The 25476-nt window shown below is 35.6% G+C and overlaps 1 protein-coding gene across 1 annotated transcript; it reads left to right on the top strand.

Moving 5' to 3' along the window:
- The first annotated feature begins 2774 nt into the window (after positions 1-2774).
- Positions 2775-20840, top strand: LOC100243494 (vesicle-fusing ATPase). Its single transcript, XM_002284951.4, has 21 exons — positions 2775-3130; positions 3523-3618; positions 3707-3788; positions 4902-4952; positions 5799-5969; positions 6260-6414; positions 10696-10804; positions 11343-11442; positions 11519-11574; positions 11682-11747; positions 11870-11952; positions 12834-12967; positions 13341-13551; positions 16464-16595; positions 16668-16728; positions 16815-16874; positions 17165-17223; positions 17356-17443; positions 17723-17845; positions 20168-20233; positions 20466-20840. Exons 1-21 carry the CDS (start codon positions 2958-2960, stop codon positions 20607-20609), a joined length of 2220 nt encoding a protein of 739 aa, XP_002284987.1. The 5' UTR covers positions 2775-2957; the 3' UTR covers positions 20610-20840.
- The last annotated feature ends 4636 nt before the right edge of the window (positions 20841-25476 follow it).

The raw sequence follows: 25476 nt of genomic DNA, 5'->3' as shown, positions 1-25476 counted from the left end.
AGGTGATCATCACCTCCACACATGCACTGCCTCGACATCCCAAGGGGTTTCCTATAGTGAAAGCTCTCACAACTCTCAACACTCAGTGGTAATCTAAGGTGCATAGTGAACGATGTGGGTGCATCCAAAAATCCTATGAAACTAAAAGAAAACACATTGACCACACAAATATCCTAAAATTTAGCTTTGGGCTATACAGGTCTTCAAAGGTCGGACTCCAATCAGTATCAATGTGTCCACCACCTCCAAAATGCTCCCAAACATAGATATAGCCCGTCACTAGACCCTACTCTTAACCTCTAGCTCGATAAGAGCAACAAACACACAAAAGGCCTCACATTTGCAAAAGTAAGAACCAAAATGAAGGAAATTACCAAAACCAGAGGGTTTGAGGTAAGAAGATAGATGTGTGACCTACGCAGACAAGCAACATGCAATCACACAGAAGAAGAGCAGTCATGCACCATACAACCATGTAAAACAGGTATATATCATCCAAATCTACACACAAGCTAATCGAGATGAATATATGGTAAGAATAGCATGCTCCATAACAATCATGATAATATACAACCAGGAGAATCAACCATGTCAAGATGAACGAGATACGTAACAAAAATAATGTACAGAGTAGTCATACAGCAAGAAGAGTCAATATGTGAGGATAGTCGAAATGATCAATCAATATAATCAACATGTCAATGCCTCAAACGAATATGATAATAAGACATGCATCAAGGATAATGATATCAAGAGCTCTCAATGTGTGATAAATAGTCAAATAAACAAAAACACAAAGAAATGTAGACACCCACTGATCGACCAATCAAACACCACATTTGCCTCAACTTATGTTCAAGCTTGACCCTATAGTGATCCCTAGTGGAGTTGCCATTTTGTGGACTCCGCATTTCTGCTCATGTGCTTCCACTCGATTGTGAACTCGCTTTTTATTTGAAAATGATTTATCTTTTAAGAAAATGACTTGGAGTCGCCACTTATTTTTATTTTATTTTTAAAGGGAAAACAAAATAAGAAAAAAAACCCTAAGTGTGACTTCTTATTTGGGAAAAATCGGTCTACAAAAAACCAAATCTTGGCTCGGTGGTTAGGTTACTTATTGGGAAGGTACGGAAAAGACCGTAGCACCCCTCTAAGCCCTTAAAACAAGTCTCTACTAAATAAAATGAAGCAAGTATGTCAATTGATTGATCAAACATGGATACCAAAATAATATCAATCTAAAAATAATCGAATGAACCAGAAAGTCAAGGAGTATACCTGAGTAATGAGCTAAATGCTTCATGGAAAACAAAGGTTAGTGAACGAACACAGAATAATCACATGTGTCCCAAAACAAATCAATCAAGCATGACAATCAATCAATCAATGAGAAAATCACATATGTGGGTCCCACCAAAACCCGATTTATTCTTACACAAATTAATTTCATGAATTCCATTATTTGAAATTATGAAATTTATTCGTGCTTATTTTAAAACATTTTAAAAATCAAAGAAAATGTGAAAATTGCTTGCCGAATAAAATGACAGCAAATTTTATTGAAAAACAGGACTTTTAGGACCTAAAAATTCTAAGAATGAAAATTTGAAGAATTAAAATTATTTGTAAAACTAGAATTTGGAAAATTATTGGCAAATTAGGGTTTGGGAAATTATTTTTAAAAATTAAGGATGAATAAATGGAAGAGTGACACGTTGCCCAAAGGTGGCCATGCATAAGGTGCACCATGCAGTGTTTGCCCTAGAGGTTGGCCACTGACTACAGCTGATTTCAACAGCGAGACATGGTTCGGATCAATAAGTTGGCCCACATTGTCACTTAACCTTTGTTTCATAGCTGTATCGTTCGAAGGATCCCTCTGAAGTGAAAGCTTTGATATTTCCTCATACATATTTGTTGTCGATGAGGAAATAGGTTATGATAGAATCTAGTACCAGAAAGTTGAGGGAATGGTTGGATAATTGGTTTATATGGATCCTTACTGGTTGAGACCACACGTAAAAATGACATTGCCATAAATTGACGTTGAAGTAATACTAGATTCTTAAGTTTAAATGAATATTTGATTTATTATTTTAAGATTATTAATTTATTAATAAATAAAACGTTCATTTATAATATCTTCTATTTATTAATTTATATTTGTTGAAGTAATATTAGATTTTTAAGTTTAAATATAAATAATTTATTATTTAAGTATATTTTTCAAATTTCAATATAAATTTGAAAGTAAAAAAAAAATATTATAATTGAAATCCGAGTTATCAACTGCTATACTGTTATTTCGATAAAAGATAAATTTATCATAATACAAATAAATTAATATTTTAAAAATTAACAAATTAAATATCTTAAATTAATAAATTATACAATTTTATATATTATTTATATGTTATATAAGTTTATTATTTTAAGATTATTAATTTATTAATAAATAAAATATTCATTTATAATATCTTCTATTTATCAATTTATGTTTGTTGAAGTAATACTAGAATTTTAAATTTAAATATAAATAATTTATTATTTAAGTATATTTTTAAATTTCATTCATATAATAAAATGAAGCCGCGTTTGTCAACTGCCGCTTTAGTACAAAAATGAAATCGCGTTTGCCAACTGCGGCTTTCACTATAATGACGAAAAAAAATATTTTTTAATGACATAGCACCTATTAAAGAGGCCAATTTGAACATAAGTTTAAAAAAGATTAGATGTTACAATTTTTTTCAAAAATGGGTCATTTTGACCCAAAACTCCACAAACAGGCCCTTTGCTTTCAATTCGTACGTTTGTCCCCATCCCTCTTCTCTCCGTGTTCAACTGGCTTTGAACCAAAACCCATCTGCTCCGTTGTTTCAATTCCTTAGCAGCAAAGCATACGCCATTTTCTCCATCTCCAAAACCCTAACACACTCTTTCGATCCCACGCAATGGCCGGGAGATCAGGCCACGATTCCTCCATGATCGTCACCAACACCCCAGCTAGAGATCTCGTCCACACCAATTTCGCCTACTGCTCCCCCTCCGATCTCCGCAAGTTCGCCGTTCATGGATCCAATCTCGCTCTCGCATCGGTTGGGGATTCATGCGTTCTTTCTATTTCATATCCATTTCTATATATAGTTGCATGTTTTCGCATTGATTTTTGTGGAGTGCTTGATCTGTTTGAATGTTGTATGTATGCTTGTTGTTTTTGGTTGGTTTCTCGTTGTTCCGAGTGGAAATGTGGAATCAAATGTTGACATAGGTTAGAAGCTTGTGAAAGAATTCGGGGGATGCCCTCAAAATCGGAAAATTCATCGTTACTGGTTTGAATTCTAACATGTTATTGGGTGATTGAGGAAAGTCTGGCATAATATCAAAACACAGGAGATCTAAGTAGTTATCCTTTCCATGTTCCAAAGATGTTTATATGTTTAACCACTTCAAATGGTATGATTATCATTTTTCTTTATCGAGAAGAATTACTTTCTTATTTTCTTAACCAAAAGATACTGCCCATGAGAGCATTCCTAATGGTCATATTGCTCTTAATGCTATCCAACGTCGCCATGCGAGAGTTTCTACGGGGGACTCAGTATCTGTGAGCAGGTTTGGTTTTCATACCTCGACTGTTTTAGATAGTTGTTAGTGCATGTTCTCCAGTTTTCTAATTATTTTATGGTGGCATTGTTCTTAGATTTATCCCACCTGATGACTTCAACCTAGCATTGCTCACTCTGGAGTTGGAGTTTGTGAAAAAAGGGACTAAAGATGAACAGGTATGCCTTTCTTTCTATCATTTTTTTTTTCCTGAATCTTTTTTCTTTTTGATTCATTAACCACTCCATTATTGCAATCTAATAGGTTGGCACTTGGCACTGCTAGATTCTACATTACAATCACTATCCTGGCACCTTTTTGTTCTATTTAGCTACTTGGTTTTATGCTTAGGCATGACTACATGATGGGGGAAAAGCCTTTTAAAGTGTATTCAAGAAAGGAAAGGAAAGGAAAGGAAAGACAAATAAAATTTAAATAGGATTAACATTAGTTGGAATTAAAGTAAGATTAGTATTTGGAGTCAAATTAGGATTAGCCAATTAGGTTATAAGACAGTTAGAATTAGAATCACAATGGCTATGTTTGGTTCTGAGAAAGTTTGAAGGAAAATGTGAGGGAAAGAAAATAGAAAGGAAAAGTAAAAGGAAAGAAAAAAAAGAGATTTAAAATTAATAAATTATTTTTATGTATTACTTCAAACTTTTTTCACAAATTTAACTCTTCTATATATAGATTAAATCATTTTAAAATATATATATATATATATATATATATATATATATTAATAATTTTAATTATATTTTAACTTTTTTTTTTTACATTTTTCATAATAAAACCAAACATAAGAACATTATCTTCCTTAACAGTTTTTTCTTTCCTTATTGTTTTCGTGGAACCAAACGTAGCCTAATGGGTTATTAAAATCTTAGTAGACTTTGGATTTCTTGGAGAAGCCTATTAATAAGGTTAATTGATGTAAATCAAAGTAATTGATCTTGCAAGTGTTGCAATCCTCAATGGTGAGGCTTCATTGATTTTTTCCTAGGTGAGACTCCTAAAAAGCCTTAATGAGACTCTAAGGTTTTTATCTTTTTTTCGTCATATCTTCTTTCTCTCTATTTTTTTTTTAATTTTATTTTTCTCTAACATAAACTTTATCCTTTGTTGCTCCCCTTAAACCCTAAAAAATAAAAACCTTAGCCCACCTATTTGAGTGTAGACAACCATCCTAGGGTTGTCCTACATCACTACATCCTGACATCCCGATGTCTTATAACTTATTGCTATTGTCCATATGGTTTGGCAGTGACTGAAACATATTTCTTTTGCAGATTGATGCTGTTCAGTTGTCTCAGCAACTTAGGAAGAGATTTATTAACCAGGTGAGGGTGCACATGGTTTTCTTAATTACTTTCTTACATGCGTACATGGTTGTCATCCAGGCGCAAATTTGCTAAAGTATATGTGAGCTTCTTCTGTTCAGTGTATCTGAATATTTGAAGTCCTTTGCTTCATGGGTTAGGTATCAGCAAAAGTATTTTTAGTTGAAGTTGTTCCTTTATTTCTTATAAGAAACCTTAGATCTATCAATTCAGAATGTCTTTCTGTATTGCATGCTGTATACAAATCCATGGTGGATGCGAATGTGCTATGGCCTAACACTTTGGCTTTTGAGTGCACTGCAATAATTGATTGCTGCTCTTTCAGAATGTACATTGTAAAATCTAGATGGAGTGTTCTGCATAATGCTACAATTTGAGTTGCATGAAAAGAGTTTGAAAGTGGACTACATTCTATGCTGGACTCTTTTAGTCCTCCTTTGTTCCTTATAATAGTAACTTTCATTTGAGGGTTTTCAGATGAGCACTTTTGGCAATAAATGCTACCATGCTTTTTCTTTCTCACTTATCCATTAGGTCAAATCCCATTTTTTTCATAGAAATTTATTCAACCAACAAATGGTAAATTTGTAATTGGAAAAAAACATGAGTTAATTAAGCAAATGATATGGTAGTTATTTAGAAGGAATACGATTTCAGAAATAGGAAGTTAGAAAATGCAAATCCATTCCTTGTGTTATTGGCATTGTCTCTGGATTCAAAGTGTTCTTAGAAAATGAGCATCCAGAACTAGCCCAAGGAACAAAGTGATTAATCAATATATGTTTTTTAGCATATCTCTTTATCTGGTTTACATCCTGAAAAGATGGCAGGTTTTATTTGGTGTAGGTTATGACAACAGGACAGAGGGTAACATTTGAGTATCATGGCAATGGTTATATTTTCACAGTTAATCAGGCGGTCATAGAAGGGCAAGAAAAATCAAAAGGTATTGAAAGAGGGATAATTGCAGCTGAAACGTATATTATTTTTGAAGCACCAAATTCCAGTGGAATAAAGGTAATTTTTCATTGTCCTTGCAGTATGCCTAGATGTGTTTTTTCCTTTCCTGATTTTGCTTAGTTTTCTAATGCTAACCAGCTTAATAAATTTTAAATGGTGAAAAAAATTTCTTGTATAATTTTTAAAAGGAGCTATGCTGCATGCAGCTAGGTGCAATTTTCATCATATCATATGCATCATCTCCTATGTTAACTTTTCTAGCTGCTTTATTCTCTGCCATGATGGATTTTAATCATTTTTAAAGAATGCAATTTACTATTTAGTGATATTCATTGTACTCCATGCAGATTGTGAACCAGCGGGAGGCTGCTAGTAGCAACATCTTTAGGCAGAAAGAGTTTAATCTCCAGTCACTCGGTATAGGTGGTCTAAGTGCAGAGTTTGCGGATATATTTCGAAGAGCTTTTGCCTCTAGAGTTTTTCCTTCCCATGTGACCAGCAGGTAATCTTCATTTTCAATGTTGTTTCTGATCATGCTGTTTGTTGTCATGAATTTAAGGGCAGACAATAACATACAGAAACCCTTGGTTTTGCTGCCTGTAATTAACAGTTCTAGGCCTTTGATTAATGGGTTTTGGTGGAAAGGTAGAATTAGAATTTATGGATGGAATAATGATTTGTTTAAGTTGTCATGGGTTGGAATTAAAATAAAAGATTACTAGAATGTCTGGACAGCAAGCAACAGGTACAACTTTTAACATTAGGATGGTGGTTAGGGCTGAGGAGTTGGAGGCCAACAAAGCCTTGTAGGCCTGTTGCATTTTGGAGGGGGAGGAGCTTGGATTTGCTCGTCTTCCCACTGAGTTTGCCAATTTCAGCAGCTTTTTGGGGTGATGGAAAGGAAATTAGTTCACTCCTAAGGAAGATGGAGTCAAGAAAAGGACGTGGGGTTAAGGTCTTAAGGGGAAATAGAAAATCATTCTTGTGTACTTGTCTGGAAGGGGAAATCCGAAAACTAGAATGTTCAGTTAATTACAATTACTCTCCTCTCTCGGTCAAGGGAAGGGGGAAGAGCAGTGGGGTTTCAGCTCTCTCAATATGAGGTTGCTTTATCCACTCCCAAATTGGTTGAGGGTTTTGGTTGCAGAAGGGCTCAAGGGCGTTTTCTTTTCCTTCCTAGGCCTTTTATAGGCTTTAGGTGTTTCTTTTGGTGTTGGTTTTGGTTGTTCTCTGGTCATTCCCTCCATGGACAGTCTGGTTTTCTTGGGTGTTGTTTGGTTGTTGTTAGGGTGGTTGGTATTCACTCTTCCTTGTTCTCTCTTGCTAGCCTTTTGGACTTTTTGTATACTTTGTTGCGCCATTTTGCTAGCGCTTTTGAATATATTCTCTCATTTACTTATAACAAAAAACCATTAGGATGGTGGGATTTAGAGTAGGGAGAGAGATAGATTTCAGTCCTTGTAGGGGACTCACCTAGAAGATAAACCAATGAAGGTAGATTCACTGGCAAAGCGTGTAAAATTGTAAAGTGTCTTTGTGCTTCTCTTTTAGATAAAAGCATATTCACCAAAGTCTCTAACAAGAAAATTGTTAAGAGATTCTACTGCGATGGGTTTATGATTCATTGAAGACTCTGAGTTGTTGGGTATATCTCTTGTATTTGTTGCATTTACTTGGTTAGGAACTTAGGAGGCTGTAGAGATCAATCAATGCCTAAGGTTGATCCGTTATTTGTTATGGTAAATGGGGGACACATTTTTCAAAAATGTCCTAGTTGCTTTACTTAAACTAGTGTTTGATCATTGCTCTATCCTCTTCATAGTGGTGGATTAAGATTTGGAGAACTCTTTTCTGATTTTAGAATATGTGGTTAAAGGAAAGTGAGTTTGGAAGCTTTGTTAAGACTTGGTGAGAATTCTATAGCTTCTATAGAACCCCAAGTTTCAAATTAGCTAAGAAGGTGAAGACTTTAAAGTAAGTCCTTAAGAAAATCAAAGGAGAAGTTTTTGGGAATGTGATTATTCATTAAGCTAAAGCTCTTTAGTAAATAAGTTGTTGGGATAAGGAGGAAGGGGATGTACAGGGAAAGACCATAGGTGGACTATGATCATCTAGTGAGTTGGAAGAGATTAGTTGGAGGTAGAAACCCTAAGTTCCATGGCTTAAGAAACCCAACTCGTTAGAGTTGTCCAGTTGGTTAGTGAAGTAAATCCCACAATATCTTTGACATCTTTTTTTTTTTAATAAGTAAACGCACAGAAAAATATTATATATAAAGAGAGAAAAGGGCGCCAAAAGGCCAACCCTAAGCATATAGGGGGTATGCAAGAGATGCCAAATTATAAGAACAAAAAGGAAGAGGGGATACAAAAAATCTCACCAGCCCTCATCTAGAACCCAACCAATCAAAAAAGTTGATTAAAAGTAAAAGTCCTTCATCTATAACTGACTTAGTCCAAGACAAAAAATTACATACAAAAGAATTTTTCATTATTTGAATTGAAAGCTCCTTATTTTCAAAAGCAATTCTGTTTCTTTCCTTCCCAACCGACCAAAAAAGACATAATGGGGCTGCCATTCACACTTTTCTACGCTTCTTGCCCACGAAGGACCTTATAACCCTAACTGAGAACGGAAGGACCGATATCACACCAAAAAAAGCAAACAATAACTCCCATAAAACCCTTGCGTTGGTGCAATGAATTAGAATATGATCAAAATAGACTCCTCTTCCACACAACAAAGGAAACATTTATTAGCTAAGGACCAACCCCTCCTTTCTAGTTGATCCATGGTTAACACCTTACCCCATGAAGCTTCCCAAGCAAAAAAACCCACTTTAGTAGGAACACGAGGGCTCCAAATGATGCTCTTTGGAAACTGTACTGCACTTTTATAATCAAGAGCACTATAAAGAGATTTAACAGAAAAATTCCCATCCTTAGTCTCTTTCCATAACACCTTATCCTCCAAATTAGTATCTAGCCTCTTTCCTTGAATTGTAAAAAATAACCTCTCCACCTCCTCCTCCCAATCATTGAAGGACCTAGAGAACCTAGGTTTCCATTTTATCTTTAAAGATCCTAGCATTTCTCTCTCGCCATATGATTCAAATCACAATGAGATAAGCAATATTCCAAAGGGTCTTGCCTATGAAATAGCTTGGGTGATTTTAGTCTCTTATTATTAGATTTTATTAATATTTTGGGGTTGGCTTGAACTCATCATTAACCAATGATGTGTTTCTTTTAGCTCTTTTTCTTGTTTGAGATTTGGTGCTCTTTGTATACATCTTATGTGCTTGTGTTGTGCCCCTTTTTGATGGACGCCTATTTAATGTATTTCTTTTTGTCTATAAAAACCCAAATTACACTCAATCAAAATAAGAATTGACAAAAACCTTAACCAAATTGCTAATAGCTTGCACCAAAACCCCTGATACAGAACTTTCATATCTCCATATTCAAGGATAATTTGGGAGTTAGACGTCTTTCTACTCTCAATAGGGCCCTTTTATATAAGTGGAATTGGCGTTTTGCGAATGAAAGGGAGACTCTTTGGAAGCTTGTTATTAGTAGGAAGTTGGGGGAAGAAGAAGGGAGGGGTTTGGTGTAGGATTTTGGAAGGAAATCAGGAAGGAAGAGTCTCTTTTGCAAAACAAAGTTGTATTTTTTGTGGGAGATGGTAGAAGAGTGAAATTTTGGAAAGATAAATGGTGTGGGAACTTTGCCTTTTGTGATTCTTTCCCCTCTTTGTATGCCTTAGCGGCTTCTAAAGAGGCTTGGTTGGTAGATTTGTGGGACTCATCGGGAAAGGAAGGGGGGTGGAGTCCTAGGTTCTCTAGGCCATTCAATGATTGGGAGGTGGAGGAGGTGGAGAGGTTACTTGTGACAATACAAGGAAGGAGGCTTATTCCTAATTTGGAAGATAGGATGTTGTGGAAAGAGACTAAGAAACGGGATTTTTTCTATCAAATCCCTTTATAGTGCTCTAGATTCAAGAAGAGCTGTTCAGTTTCCAAAGAACATTATTTGGAGCTTTTGTGTTCCTAATAAAGTGGGTTTTTTTTGCTTGGGAAGCCTCTTGGGGTAAGGTGTTAACTTTGGATCAACTAAAAAAGGGGGGTGGACTTTAGCTAATAGATGCTTCCTTTGTTGTGCGGAAGAAGAGTCTATTGATCATATTCTAATTCATTTCACCAAGGCAAGAGTTTTATGAGAGTTATTATTTGCTCCTTGTGGCGTAATGTGGGTCCTTCCTTATTCGGTTAGAGATACCCTTATTGGTTGGCGTGGTATCAACATGGGCAAGAAGTGTAGTAAGGTGTGGATGACAGCCTCCTTACGTCTTTTTTGGGCCGTTTAGAAAGAAAGAAATAGAATTGCTTTTGAAAATGAGGAGCTTTCGATTCATAGGATGAAAAATTCTTTTGTATGTAATTTTTGGTTTTGGACTAAATCGATTGTAGATGAAGGACCTCTTCCTTCAATCAGCTTTTTTGATTGGTTGGGTTCTAGATAAGGGCTGGTGATTTTTTGTATCCCCTCTTTTTGTTCTTGCTTTTTGGCTACTCTTGTATACCCCTGTATGCTTTGGGTCAGCCTTAAGGCGCCCTTTCTTCTAATATATTTCTTTTGTGCGTTTACTTATATAAAAAAAAAATATTCAAGGAGGCTATGGATCAAGTAGATTCAATCATATGAAACCAATACTATTTCTTTATCATTCAGAATATACATATGTCCCACTTGTGCTTCTGACTGGAATTTTTCTAATGTTGCAGACTAGGCATCAAGCATGTCAAGGGAATGCTGCTTTATGGACCTCCTGGTACTGGGAAGACACTAATGGCTCGCCAGATTGGAAAGATGTTAAATGGCAGGGAACCAAAGGTATAAAAATGAAGCTATTAGTGGTTGTCTGTAACAATGTGGGGAAAGGGATGGATGGCTGCTTGAAACAATCATTACTCTACATGTTGCTTGTTATTCTGATCGTGGTCTACTTGTAAATCAATGCTTACTCTTCATTAATGAAAATCAACTATTATTTATGGAAATTTTGTGGTATGTGGACATCTTTTACTCCATCAATGAAATTATTTGCTCTTCTGTCTGTTGCTTCTCACATTACTTAGAGGCCGGATCCCCTGGAATTATGTTTTTCTGTAGTTATTTGTCTTTACCAACCAAAACAATGGGTATGAATTAGTTGTAGGGGTGTTTTATTCCCAACAACACTGATAAGCTTTGACTGCTAACTGCAAGAATTGCAATAAAGCAAGGGAAAAACAGAGGAGTTTGCCCTTGCAAACATTTCCATAAATACATAGAACATAATTTTGTTTTTTTTTTTTTTTTGGTTAGTATGGTGGAATTAAGGTTGTTTCTCATTATATTGTAGCTTGACTAATGCTTTTGTGAATTCCAGATTGTGAATGGGCCTGAAGTGCTAAGTAAGTTTGTTGGTGAAACTGAGAAGAATGTTAGAGATTTATTTGCTGATGCCGAGAATGACCAAAGAACTCGCGGTAAGAGAAATGTGCTGGCTAAATATTCTTCTAGTTGTCCCTTCTTATGTATAATGCTTTTCGTGTCTGGTTTTAGGTGATCAAAGTGACTTGCATGTTATCATTTTTGATGAAATTGATGCAATTTGTAAGGTAGGAGCTCCCATGGTTGCCTAATAGTTCTTCATTGCTTGCCATAAGTTTTGATTTGTTCACAATTGGTTTGGTTATGCAATTTATGTGTTTTGTGGCATTTGCAGTCAAGAGGTTCCACTAGAGATGGTACTGGGGTTCATGATAGCATTGTTAACCAGCTCCTTACAAAGGTTAGTTTAATGTTTAAGTGGTCCTTTGTGTGGTAGAACCAACAGGGGAATTTCATAGCTTTTTTAAAGCTACTGCTGGCTATATATGACATTAAATGACTGGAATTAACTTGGTCTTTTAGATAGATGGTGTCGAGTCTTTGAATAACGTTTTGCTCATCGGAATGACTAACAGAAAGGATTTGCTGGATGAAGCACTTCTGAGGTGCGTCCTTTCTCTCATACATTCTTGTGCTACATAAAATCATTTCAATTTTTTTTTTTTTGATCAGAAACGAAGAAAATTATACTAAAAGAAGAAAAGTTACAAGAGAAAGAAGAGATACAAGAGAAAGAGAAGAAAACAAGAGAAGGATGAGAAGTCCTTCCCATAAAAACAAAAACTGAACAAAAGAGAAAACACCCAACTTTAGAAAATTAAATACAAAGAAAAACCCCAACACTCTTAAACTTTTGAAGCGCAAACCGCAGTCCAGTTGAGTTGTAAAACACTAAGAGGAACTCCGCTAAAAGCTGCAGTACAAGAGGCCCAAAGAGAGGAATAGAAAAAAAGCAAGTCCCATAACATCTCTTCCGTTCTCCCCTTATCCTCAAAAATCCTATTGTTTCTCTCTTGCCACACCATTCATAACAAAGTAAGGCAAGTGATTTGCCAAAGTGTCTTGCCTCTTAAGGAATTCCCCAAACCTTTAAAAGCAATAACCATCATGTCCACAATACTCCTTGGAGGTACCCAAGCCAAGCCAACCCTGCTAGATGGAACAGCTTGTGCCAGAGTCCAATGGTAACAGAACAATGAAGAAAAAGGTGGTCGATCGATTCTCCATTTCCTTTGCAAAGAATGCACCATTGAGGACAGAGGGATTTGTAGGGTCTTCTCAATTGCAACTTGTCATTGGTGTTTACCTTCCCATGTACTACTAACCAAGCGAGGGCCTTAACCTTTGAGGGGACATAAAATCATTTCAATGAAATAAGTAGGATGTAAAGTTGCTGCTTATGAAAAATTCCTGAAAAGCAACAATTCTCTGAAGTCTTTGAATTTAATAACTCAATTATTTAGTTTTTAATTGTTTGTGTTCACAGGCCTGGACGTTTGGAGGTTCAAGTGGAGATAAGCCTCCCTGATGAGAATGGTCGTTTACAAATTCTTCAAATTCATACAAACAAAATGAAAGAAAATTCTTTTCTCGCTCCAGATGTGAACTTGCAAGAGCTTGGTATGTTGGTTATGCTTTTTATGAGTTTAATTATTTTTGTTTCTAAGCTAAGATTATGCATTGAAAAATTCTCCTTATGCTGCTTACTACTTCTGGTTTTTGTTTTGTACCTGTATGTATACTATATTGTATTTTCCCAATACTTAGTGTGATGGTTCAACATGTACCAGTGCAATCATTGATCTTGTATACTAGTGCAATCATTGATCTTGTAAATACCAGGAGAGGAACTTTTAGACTTGTAATTTGACAGGTTATATGATTTATTTATTAAGTATTGATTCTATTGAATGTTTGTCATGTAAGGTTGTTTGAGAAGACTTTCAGTGAACTTATTTAGATGTCTTAGAGAAATTCATTTTTCTTAATGCAGCTGCTCGGACAAAGAACTATAGTGGGGCAGAGCTTGAAGGCGTTGTAAAAAGTGCAGTATCATTTGCTTTGAATCGGCAACTAAGCATGGATGATCTTACTAAGCCAGTGGATGAGGAGAGTATAAAAGTCACCATGGAGGATTTTCTGAATGCCCTCCAAGAGATTATTCCTGCATTTGGAGCCTCCACAGATGACCTTGAACGGTGCAGGTATGGTTACGATAACTTCGCAGTTCTTCAGGCTGACAAATGTTATGTGCATTTACACTACATCAACACATTAATTCAAGCATACTAAATTTACTTTGGATAGTTGCGCTGACCCCAAGCAATGAGGCATTCACTTCTGTTTTGCCTCATCATGTTTTCCCTTAGCTACTGATTATTTCATTAGACCTGGTCTTCATAGAACATGTTCAAAGTATTGTAAATGGTTAGTTATTGTCACATTATCCTGCTGTCATCATCTTGAAAGCTACTTGGATCCTACTCCACTGTTGCTCTGGTTTCTTTTACATTCTTATGGGCTTGATGTATAATGATGAATCTACCTCGTGTATACTCTTTTTTCAATCCCGTGTTTCATTAATGTAGACATCTAATCAAGATTTTCATAATTACAATATTGCATTGCTGTGCTGGTAGAAAATCCTTGGTGCCTTTGCTGCATAAATTCATAACAAGAACTAGACTTACATTTAAGATATTGTTTGTTGCATTTGTTGCTGACCATGAATACTGGAGGAAGAAAAAAAAGGCAGCAGCCCGTGGCTTTGTTTTCTTTCAAGCAAATCCAGAATGCAAGGAATTATGTAACCTGTAATGTTGACAATGTACCTTGCTTAGTGCTGGTACCAGTTCAGTCCATCGTAGATCTTCTAATCCTGAAGCTGCTATATCAAGCATTCTCTGATTTTCTCTGGGTTTGCTACCTTTTATTTCTTTATTTTTTGATTGGTAGGTTTGCTGCCTTTTATTATGCTTTAGTTTAGTTGAAACCCAGTAGGTGGAGCTTTGAGGTTTTTAGATTGTTGATAGTTGAGATTTTTTGAGGAAATCATCAACCTGAGATGAAGATAGTGAGTGGAGTATGGTAATATGGGAGTGCTCAGCCACTGGGGAAGGCTGACATGAGGTTTTAAGTGATGGGAGGCCTAAGGACTTGTTTTGTAAGAAGATTAACTATTCTTGCAAAGATGCCGGTTGTTCAGTCATTGATTTGTGCAGTGAGGAGGGGCCCCAGGAAAGGACAGCCCCAGTAAGGACATGCTGGGAGATGGGAGCCTCTCCTCTTTTAGGAATTTCATCTCCTTCAATAAGTCTTTGGGATTACCTATAGATGGTTTTGAGAAGGAAGTTGTGTCCTTATTGAGGATTTTAGAAGCCAGAAAGGGTTGTTCAGTGGGGGCCTCGAGTATTAAGAGGAGACTTTTGTTTATGTGTCATTTTGATAGAGAGCTTTGGAAGTTGGAGAGGTCCTTTAATTATAATCAATCAAGTGGAAGATAGAGAAGGAGCCAGAAGGTGGATTCTGAGTGTTCAGGCTAGAGTTGTAAAGAGTGGCTGGGAGGTTGGGGGAGAGATGAAGGCTCTGTTTGGTCAAGAGTTGGCAGATTTGGTTTGGCTGCAAGTTGGATTTATGGGTGCCCTCTGTTTTTCTAGAACTTTAGGGCAGTGTTTTTGTATTGGGCTGTGGTGAGTTTCTCTTCTCTTTGATTGCTTTTAGCGCATTTTGGTATACTCCGTGTGTACTTGGTTTGCCTTTTCCATTCGCTTTTTAATATATTTTGCTTTATACCTGGTAAAAAAAAAAAAACTATTTTGTGTAAAGATTTAAGACCGACAACTGTAGGGCCTATAGGCTTAGGTGCAAGGCTGACAAAAGGGTGCCTTAAGAGTGTTTTTCTTGTCAGACAACATGATGATGATGGTGGAGTGCCTCCCTTTCTCCCCTTAGTAAGTTAAACTGGTGGCAGGTGCCTTCCTCACCATTTGGTTGCAAAGTGGCAAATGCTTATTAAAAAAATAAAAATAAAAAACCTCAATTCAAGTGAAACTTTTCACTGTTGTTTCTTGAATTGCCTTTGTTTTCATAGATTTTGCACTGAGTCAACTCGGTCAAGTCTTTTCACAGTCAGTTGGCGGGATGTTGTAGCATGTTTGCCCAATATAATACTTCTATGGTCCATTGCCCACAAGAACTCAGCTCATATGGCTGTCTTCTCTCCTCTCCTGACCTAGGCTGACATCAAGTTTTAGAGTGGCTTGCCTACTGTAGTTGTAGGGTAGTTTGGAGGTGTAACCTGTCCAAACATCAAGGTTTTCCTTTGGGAGAATGAAAACCTGGGATCAAGATAGCATGGAACCATGATGTCCTGGAATGGATGGGCTGGTGTTGAAGTTGGTCTGGACTCTGGTATCTCAGTGCCTTATCCCATGTCAACACAAAAACTGTTAAGAGGAGGTCCCTCTTGTCTTTAACATGTTGGTAATCATGGCACTCTCTCAAGGTGCCAAATGGCACTTCTAGAAGGAACTTCTGCTGATGTTATGCCAAACTTAATACACAAACACAAAATTGGTTCTATATTATGTGCATATCTAAAATAATTTTGATGTTCATATGATATGTTTCATTCAGTGTTAGATTTTGAGAATAGCTGATTGTTACTCCCCTTTTCTTGAGTGAGAAGCAAAATCTAAGATGATTTTATTGTTGGTAGGCTAATCAAGTGCTTGTAATGCAGTTCTGTAAACTGCTATCGGCATGTACTCTATTTTCGTATAACAGGGGCACTTTTAAGTCTCATATATAAGATCTTTTAGGGTGTAGATTTTCTTGTATAGTTTCTACATCTTTTTGCTTGTTAAAAAGTTGGAAGGGGCGAATCCTTTGAAATTAAATGGAAAAAAAATTCCTAGAAGACAAGGCAGAGCTTCATGCTTTCTACTGAATCATTATCTCAGATCATGCTTTGGCAAGTTGGTGCTCTGAGATTTGATGACTGAAAATTAAATTCAGTTCATGCCAGTATAATTGTATGTTTTAGACTTCATTTCCCAAAAATAAATTTATATTTAATTAAATTGGTCATTTTGCACTGACTAAATATGACTTGCAGAGTTAATGGCATGGCTGAATGTGGGTCACGACATGAGCACATATATCAAAGAGCCATGCTGTTGGTGGAGCAAGTAAAAGTGAGCAAAGGAAGCCCACTTATTACCTGTCTTCTGGAAGGCCCAAGTGGCAGGTATCTATGGTTTCACTATTTTTTGTTTGCTACTTTTCGTTCATTTACCTAAATGTTCTTTGTCCTGGACAGTGGTAAGACTTCACTGGCAGCTACTGTTGGTATTGACAGTGATTTCCCCTATGTCAAGATTGTAAGTGGCTTCTTATTTTCTTTGAATTTTCAAGTCCTTACTCTTCTTTTGTATGTTTCTTATTTTCAATCTATCATTCCTTGTAGATTTCTGCAGAATCAATGATTGGCCTTAGCGAAAGCAGTAAATGTGCAAGGATTGTCAAGGTTTGATACATTTTCATGAATTTTATCACTCTTTCAAAGGTGACTTATCATAAAAATATATATATATATATATATATATAACATCACTCTTTTAAATGTGCTTTCAGAAACTTGCTGGTTACTTGGTTTAAATAATATCTAAATTCATTTCTATCTGGATATTATTGCCACTGAATGCTCAGTACCACATGAGAGCATGCGGAGCTTGCTGCCTCACTTAACTATTTGTGACTTGTATTGAATAACTAAAATCCTTTTCTTGTAACTATTTGTGACTTAACTATTTGTAGGTATTTGAGGATGCTTATAAGTCACAATTAAGCATTATTGTTCTTGATGACATTGAAAGGTAATTTATCATCATCATCATCATTGTTATTATTATTATTATTATTATTATTGTTATTATTTTAATGATATACTCATCACCCTTCCTTTTCCTTTTCTTTGTAAGTGGTTGATCCTATGCCTATTGATGCAGGTTAATAGAGTATGTTGCAATCGGTCCTCGTTTTTCAAATATAATTTCTCAAACACTGTTGGTCCTCATCAAGCGGCTTCCTCCAAAGGTTTTTCCTACATCTCCTTCCTTTGTTTTACTAGAATATTGTTACATTTTTCACCACAACAAGAATGCGATGTGCCCACTCATTTTTTTCTGACTGCTTGAAATACTTCTATATAAGGTAAAATACATTTCATGTGCCGTTTGACTAGATGGTAAAGTTTGTTGATCGATTTTGGCTATCTGTGGGTGTTCAAATTTACTACAAAGCATTGGAACTAACTGCAACTTAACATTGATTTCTTTAGAAAATTGTCTTATTTTGTTCTGTTGTTTCTTTTAGGGCAAAAACGTGTTAGTGATCGGGACAACAAGCGAAGTGTCTTTCTTAGATTCAGTTGGCATTCGTGATGCTTTCTCTGTCACATACCATGTTCCAACATTAAAGACAGAAGATGCTAAAAAGGTAAAACGTGACCTCCATCACCATTATTACCGGTTGCCAAATCATATGATGGAATCATGCATGAACCTGCGTTACTACTAAATAGGTATAACATAAATGAGTGCTTAAAGCCCTGAAAAAGAATGTGATGATGGGCAATATGACAACCTCTTTGATACCAAAATGGTGTTCTTGTTTTGCTTGGCTTTGAAATAGTTGAGAGGGTGTGAAAGCGACAAATGATTCTTAGGGCCTGAGAAGTGCAAATACTCCTTTGAAAATTTCATATATGTTCAGTGACAAAAAATTATGCGATGTTTTTATTATCTTTTTCCTCCATATTCCCGAAGTGTTAAAATTTGATGCCAAGAAATTACTGCCATTTTTTAACTATAACATTTTGATTGCGCTATGTACAGTCATTGTAATGTAATAATTTTAGCAGCAACATTATACTTGCACCACTAAAAATAAGTTTTTATTGGTAACATATGAATTGTAAATAAAGAATTCATCTCTAAAGCGTAATCTTCTTGTAGTATGAATCCAAAGTTGCAACAGATTGACATTAGGTTTGAAAACATGAGTAAAGAATTTGATAAACGTTCACTCAGTTCCTTCCTTTTTTTTCCTCCTTTTTTTTGAATAAACTCAGTGATATTATGAATTCTAGTTCCAACCTTGGTGAAAAAATTTTCAATTCTAGAGTTGTAAGAAATAAATATATTGAGATCTCACCTTGAGAGGTTTAGACCTAAGGTAACTGCAAGGAGAGCATGGATATTGATGCTGTCCAAGTTGATGAGCTTGTGGTCTCATTGCGAACATTTGAAATGAAGTTGCCTCTACAAAAGAAGTTTAAAGGTGTTGTCTTAAGGACTTATAAGGTTGACTCTATTGAGTATGAGGAAAATTCAAGGTTCATGTCTAATGGAATGGTCACCATGTTTTTCCAAGAAATTTAGGAAATATATGAGCGTACAAAAGGCCAGAAAAATAAAAAAATAAAAATAAAACGACTCTAAGAAGGAAAAAAGGTCTGTACCCAAGGACTAATGAACAAATCCTCCCAAGAAGAACAGTACTGTTTAGTCTATCATTTGGAGGCTAAGGCCACATTGTTGCTGAATGCTCTAATTCCAAGAAGGGTAACAGGATGATGCAGGAAACTTGGAGTGATAATGAGTCCAACGCTGAAATTTTTAATGTGATTTAGATGAGAGACATAGTTGAACTATATTGCTTTGCAGCCTTACTAAAGGCAATCGAGTTAACTTGGATTTAGATGAAAAAAAAAATATGATTTGGATGGGTCGGATATGAGTTTTTACTCTGCTTATGGATATAGTTGAAATGAACTTTTTTGACGCTTATAATAAAACAATCATGTAAAACTTAAAAACATAAATATTTCTATCTATTGTTCATAAGTATCACAATTTGTATTTATTGTTAGTTTTAGTCCTTTTTCTATTTCTAATTAAGTTTTAAACGTTGCTCCTCTTTAACCAAATTTCTAGTTCACCATTGGACCACGCCTTGGTGATGAGTGCGAAAGTTTGTTCTTGCAGTTGGCATTCTTATATGCACATGCTATTGTAGTTGGTTTACTGTGTGGTTTGTTTGTGTATTCATGGCATTCATAAACAGTTAATTGTTTAATGTCAATTGTTCTATATTACCATTTTATTAGAACATCTACCATGTGAAGCAGAAAGGGAAAAAAGGAAGGCAGAGTAAGCACAAATAGGAGGAAAATAATGAATGTTCAACTTTTTTTCCTTGATCTCTCTTACTACAAGAGCCTCAGTAGCATCTGTCTTTGTTGGATGTTGAATCAACCTTAGGCTTTAAAGCGAGCTGCTACACTCTACACACCATCTAAGAACTTTCCAGGATTGAAGCAACCGAAAATATTTGTTCTCTACCTGCTATATAACCTTAGGCTGTCTCTAAAGCATGTGCCTTTTCGATCTTCATTTTCCATGTCTTGGCTCCTCCTAGGATTCTACAATTATCAAACTTTGTGCCTGAATATAAAAAGCCATCTTGACCTTGTGCACCGATTTCACTGTTAACATGCTATTTAGGTGAAATGGTATCCCCATATTGTGGAATCATCGGTGTTCCAATTCCTATAAAGAAGTTCCTTTGGTTCAGCTTGGGTATTAATGCATAACGTCAGCTTGGATTTTTTCCCCTCTTATTTGGCAAAAGCCCTTGTGAGCTAAATTGTACTTTGGAATATATGGGTTCAAGTTTAGGTGGCATCCCTTACTATGATAATCTTCCATCTAATTATGCTTCAAAGTATTGATTTTTGTCTCTTTTCCTCACCTGCAGGTGTTACAACAGCTAAATGTTTTCTCAGATGATGACATCGATTCTGCTGCAGAGGCCCTGAATGATGTAAGTTTGAATAAACTTCATGTGTACTTGTGCTTGTATGTGTGTGTATATCCACACAAACCACATCGAAATTTGTATATCTTCTGATTTTCATTTTCTTTAATGTTATATTTGCTTGTTTTCTCACAATGCTAATATACCTGAAGGATTTTAGAACAGCGACCTTTAGTTTAAAAGGAGTGTTTGTTCCCCGGTTGTTAGACTTACATAATTTGGTGTGTTGCTATTGCAGATGCCAATCAAGAAACTGTACATGTTAATTGAAATGGCCGCCCAGGGAGAACATGGTGGGGAGGCTGAGGCCATTTATTCAGGCAAAGAAAAAATCGCAATCTCTCATTTCTTTGATTGCCTTCAAGACATGATCCGATATTAGTGTTATACCAGTTTGTAAACATGCTGCTCTTACCGCCCTCCAGGTTTATGAACCACAGCTTTGTTTCTTATGCTTGTTTTATATCATATATCATTTTCTCTCTCTGATATTTCGTGTCATTGTTTCATCTTCTGTGATTGCGGGAATGTAGGAAAGAATTCATCAGGATTTGAGAAACTCAATGTACAATGTACATGTTCCATCTATGGATACATAGCCTTTGTGTTTTCATTCTCCTAAAATTTATTTGGAGTTCAATTCCATTCAAGTGCGTTTAATTCTTAGCCCTATCAAAATGATCTGGCTTGGTACTTCTCTCATTTTTGTGACTATGATGAACACCTTCACACACATATCACACTGAGTCTCATAACTTTTGGGAGTGTTGTGCATCTGATATTAATTACCGCAACTAGAAACACATGGTGTAATGAACTTTAATAGGAATTCCGAATTAGGGTTGGTCGTATTAGGCTTTCTTTAACGCTAAAACTCTCTTGATTCAATGCTATTAGGTCATAATCATCTTTTAGACTTTCTCCTTGTCACATATATGTGCATCTACCTAAACCTCGGGGTGCTGATTGCCTCGTAACAACTAGCACCGAGTAAATTCAGGATATCAAGTAGGATTCGAACCCAAGACCATGTGCCACTTATTGGGACCACACTTCCCAGTGTTTGCCCTGACCAATTGGGCTATCCTAACAGGTAAATCTCCAAAGTTGTCATACAGTCCTGATTAACATTCAAAACCTGTACTGGAAATTAGTTCAATTCAAATATATTACTCTCAGATTTTATTCATGAGGAGAATATGGGTAGTGTCCAATTTTATAGGAACTTCTTGTGCTTTCTTCTCTGGATGGATCATTTCTCAAGCTTTAATTCCTGAAGGCTCCATTTAGATTTTGAATCTTTAGAATTTTCAGCTCAAAAGGTGCCATGGTGGTTGTTTCGTTTCGATTTTTTCAGTCATTTTCTTCTTTGGGAACGTTTGACTTGTTTGAATGGTATTGATTTCTTGAATGATGACCAGACAATCCCATGACAAGTGGTTGAACACTTGTGGTTTTGGGGTTCAGACAACTGAGCTCTTGACATGTTGTGAAGCTCACATGAGATTGGGCTCACCTTCTTTCCAGTCCAAGCTTTAAAATGTCAGCTATTCTCATCTTTTCCAGTCTTTTCGATTGATCGATCGCAATCATATCCAGGCAGAGGTATGGAAGCAGCTTTCATGGGGAAGGAGGGGACCGACCCTCCATTCATTTTCCATTATTGCTATAGCCTCCTCCCACCTTATGTTCCGAGTGAGTTATATATTGCTCTTAACTCATTGAGTTGGTTGAATAAGACTCAGATCTTTTTTTTTTTTTTCTTTGTTTCCTCTTTTCATTCTTCTTTTTCTCCATGGATATCGCATAGAATTTTGATATGGACATGTTTGGAAGAGAGAGTGGAGGGGAAAATGAAGAGGACACGCATGATTTTTTGTTGGCATTGGTGATAGAAAGATTGAAAGGATGCATGTAAGGCTGTGCTTTGCTTGAAAATAGAGGATTTCAAAGGGTTGGCTACCAAATAAAGTTTTTGTTTGCTTTAATTTCACATTTGTTAACAATATCTCTAGTTTTCCATCCATATTTTTCTTTTGAAAATGAGAAAAAAAAAATGAAAGAAAAATAAAAAATAAATTTTAAATCAATATATTATGTTTACATATTTATTTAAATTTATTTTTTTATTTTATATAAATTTTAAATAATTTTAAAATATATGAAATTTTATTTAATTTTAAATTTTTTTTGGTCATAAATCAAAGAAAAATTAATTTTCATTCTTAATTTTTAGTATTTTTTTCTAAAACCAACCATATCTTTCACAGTTGAAACAAATCTTTTTGCTATTTCTTTAAAATTGTGTTCCATTCCAGTTTGAGCCAATCCCTTCTGGGAATCAGTGAAATTTGTGATATTTCAAAAGGGATGTGGGAAGCCTGACATTTGGTGGTGGGGATTCATTGGCATTTGTGCCCTGGTGTACTGATAATATCCTGGAATAATGGTGGGATATATGCAATGATTTTACAATTTAAAAACTAAAAAATAAATAAATTTAACAACAAAATTATAATGAAAAATGTACATCATGTCACCTTTTATCACCATTATTTTTAATATATTATATGTCTACCTTATATACATATATTATTTAATATCAATAAATAGATATAAATTTTTTTATTATATTCTAAGGTCATTTCATTAAAAGGGTGTCAATTTCGAAAATTTATCCCCTTGTTCTTTTTTTTTTTTTTGATAAATTTTTTATAAAAATAATATTTAAAAAAAACATATTTTAAATATTTAAAATAGTTAAGAATATTTATGTAAAAAAATTAGTTATTCTTTGAACAAAAACATATGAAAGAATAAATTCATAAATGTAAGAAGTATTTAATCAATTTTAATAAATTATTTTTATATTTAATCATAATTTATTTATAATAAGATGGTAAAAGAATGATGATATGTGTGACACCATCCAAATAATAATCATATTATAAAATATATATATATATATATATATTAAAAAAAAAAAAAAGGAGTCAAAAAGAGGATTTGATCCTCCAGATAAGTACAAATGCAAGTTGCATATTAAAAACTATAGCTTATAGAGACAAGCACAACATGATTTTGCTTCATGGCCTGTTAACAGCTAATCTTAGCAAAAATCATTTAGCTCAATTTGTCTAAGCATCGCTTTCTTCCTCATAATTGCACAATCCCATCAAAGTTTCCTTGAGCTTAATTAAGCAACTACGGTATGCAACAAATTTTAATCACAAATGATTGATATCTCGATCAATGTCATAAGCCTAAAAGAGTCTATTTGACAGTTATTTTAATTTTTTTTAATATGTAATATTTTTATTAATATCGCTTATAAAAAATATTATTAAATATTTTTTAAATTACATTATTTCATAGAAAAAAAAATTATTTTCAGATCATAAGTTTACCAAATGTGTTTTCTAAATTAAAAAAATAAAATAAAGTAAAATTATCAAATAGGGGCTTAATATTTTTCGAGGAAGCATAGTATGAACCTCTCAAAATCAGTCTCAGAAGGGTTGTGATCGAGATGTCATGGTGGCGTGTGCCACAAGCCGACTGTGAGGAGTGTGGGGCTGAGAGGCCGTTTTATGGATGGATCAGGGAAGACGGAAGATATGTATATCTCCAGAAAGGCATGTTGTGCAGAAGAGAAATGAAGTTGACGTGAGAGGAGCATAACAGGCCACCACCTCCCATTATCAAGATTCCTTCGGATGCTTCCGGCGAAAGGCGTGTGCTCCTCTCATGGCCTCTGCCCCACCACTCTCCATTATCATCTCCATCCCTCCACCTATAAATATCACTCCTTGGAGGCATAGCATAGCAAGCAAGCAGTACCCACAAACCCATCTAAAAACACCCTTGTCTTACTTCCGACTTTCCCCAGTTTTTACGTTCAACCATGTCGACCTGCGGCAACTGCGACTGCGCTGACAAGAGCCAGTGCGTGTAAGTGCCCCATATACTCTTACTGGTTCAATACTAGCGTTTGTATTTATGCATGGCTTTCATGGCTACCCAGCATCAAGGTTCTGCCAATGTTTCCATAACAAAGGTTGCTATGGACTAATAAATCTTGTGTGATTTCAGGAAGAAGGGAAACAGCTATGGAATCGACATCGTAGAGACCGAGAAGAGGTAAACCTAAAACCCTCCTGCAGTACTTCAAGAACCCTAATATATTTCAAGGAAGAAAACAACTTCTTCTTCTTCTTCTTCCGTTTTTGTTTTCTATGAAAGAAGATATGATGATGATGATAATGGGTGTTGTTGTGTTTTTGCAGCTATGTTGCGACCGTTGTGATGGAGGTTCCAGCAGCCCAGCACGAGGGCAGCTGCAAGTGTGGTGATAGCTGCGCCTGTATTGACTGCACCTGTGGCCAGTAAGCACATGATATAAGAAAGAATAAGATGTGATGGCTGATGATATAGGAGGAATTGCATTTGAGGGTTTAAAGAATAACGTTGGTTGTGTACTTGTGTGTCAAATAATTAAGTTTGTGTCCTTTGTATTATCACTTGTGGCTTGAGGTTTGGTGTTTGGTGTCAAATGTGTTTTCTCCATGGCCATGTCTCCAAGGCCTGGTCTGTGTCTCAGTTGCGTGGATAAATGAAACTCTACCATTACTAGTATATCATCTTCTCCTTCTGTCTCTCTCTTCATTTTCTATAGTTCTGTGAAGTTGGGGTTTGAATAGATGAGGTTGTTGGAGAGTAAAATATAGCAGGAAAGGAAGTTTTGTCATAGCATAAACTTTCATTTTGTTGTTCTTCAATGGTAAGATCATCCAACCCAACTCAGGCCAATGGGTTGTTATTAATGGCTTGACAACATGAAAAACTGTGCTTTCAACATTTGTGGATCATCCATGAAAACCCTAAAAACAACCATCTAAATAAGAGGAGGAAGCAAGGATCTAGCATGGACTATCCTCAAAAACCCAGATAGATATACGCTTAAAAAAAGATGTTCAGAAGACCCAGTTACCACTGAAATTTGAGTATGAAATTTTCTTGAACATCAACACTAACTTGAAAATTGAGAAGTTGAAAGTGGTCCAGGGCTCTGGTATCAAAAGATACCACTCATCTTTTCTGTGAAAATTACAGTGTTCACAAAGCTTATAATCACAAAAGCTGCCCAATTGGGACATCATAGATCAGCTTTGACTGGAATTGAGAGCCAATTATTCCTCAATTTGCTTCCCAAACATATCATAAGTCTCCTTGATCTTCATTTTGCTGGC

Source organism: Vitis vinifera, chromosome 19 (assembly GCF_030704535.1).
Source record: "Vitis vinifera cultivar Pinot Noir 40024 chromosome 19, ASM3070453v1".
NCBI classification, from domain to species: Eukaryota; Viridiplantae; Streptophyta; class Magnoliopsida; order Vitales; family Vitaceae; genus Vitis; species Vitis vinifera.
Note: the sequence above shows the minus strand (reverse complement) of the source record. Positions and strands in the feature narration are given on the sequence as shown.

What these genes read in the sequence shown, in the direction of transcription:
- LOC100243494 (XM_002284951.4), top strand. Translation starts at nt 2,958, where the DNA reads ATGGCCGGGAGATCAGGCCACGATTCCTCCATGATCGTCACCAACACC. An exon ending in GAATGACCAAAGAACTCGCG is followed by an intron (nt 11,443 to 11,518) that starts GTAAGAGAAATG and finishes GTCTGGTTTTAG; the next exon opens with GTGATCAAAGTGACTTGCAT. An exon ending in TCAAGCGGCTTCCTCCAAAG is followed by an intron (nt 17,444 to 17,722) that starts GTTTTTCCTACA and finishes TGTTTCTTTTAG; the next exon opens with GGCAAAAACGTGTTAGTGAT.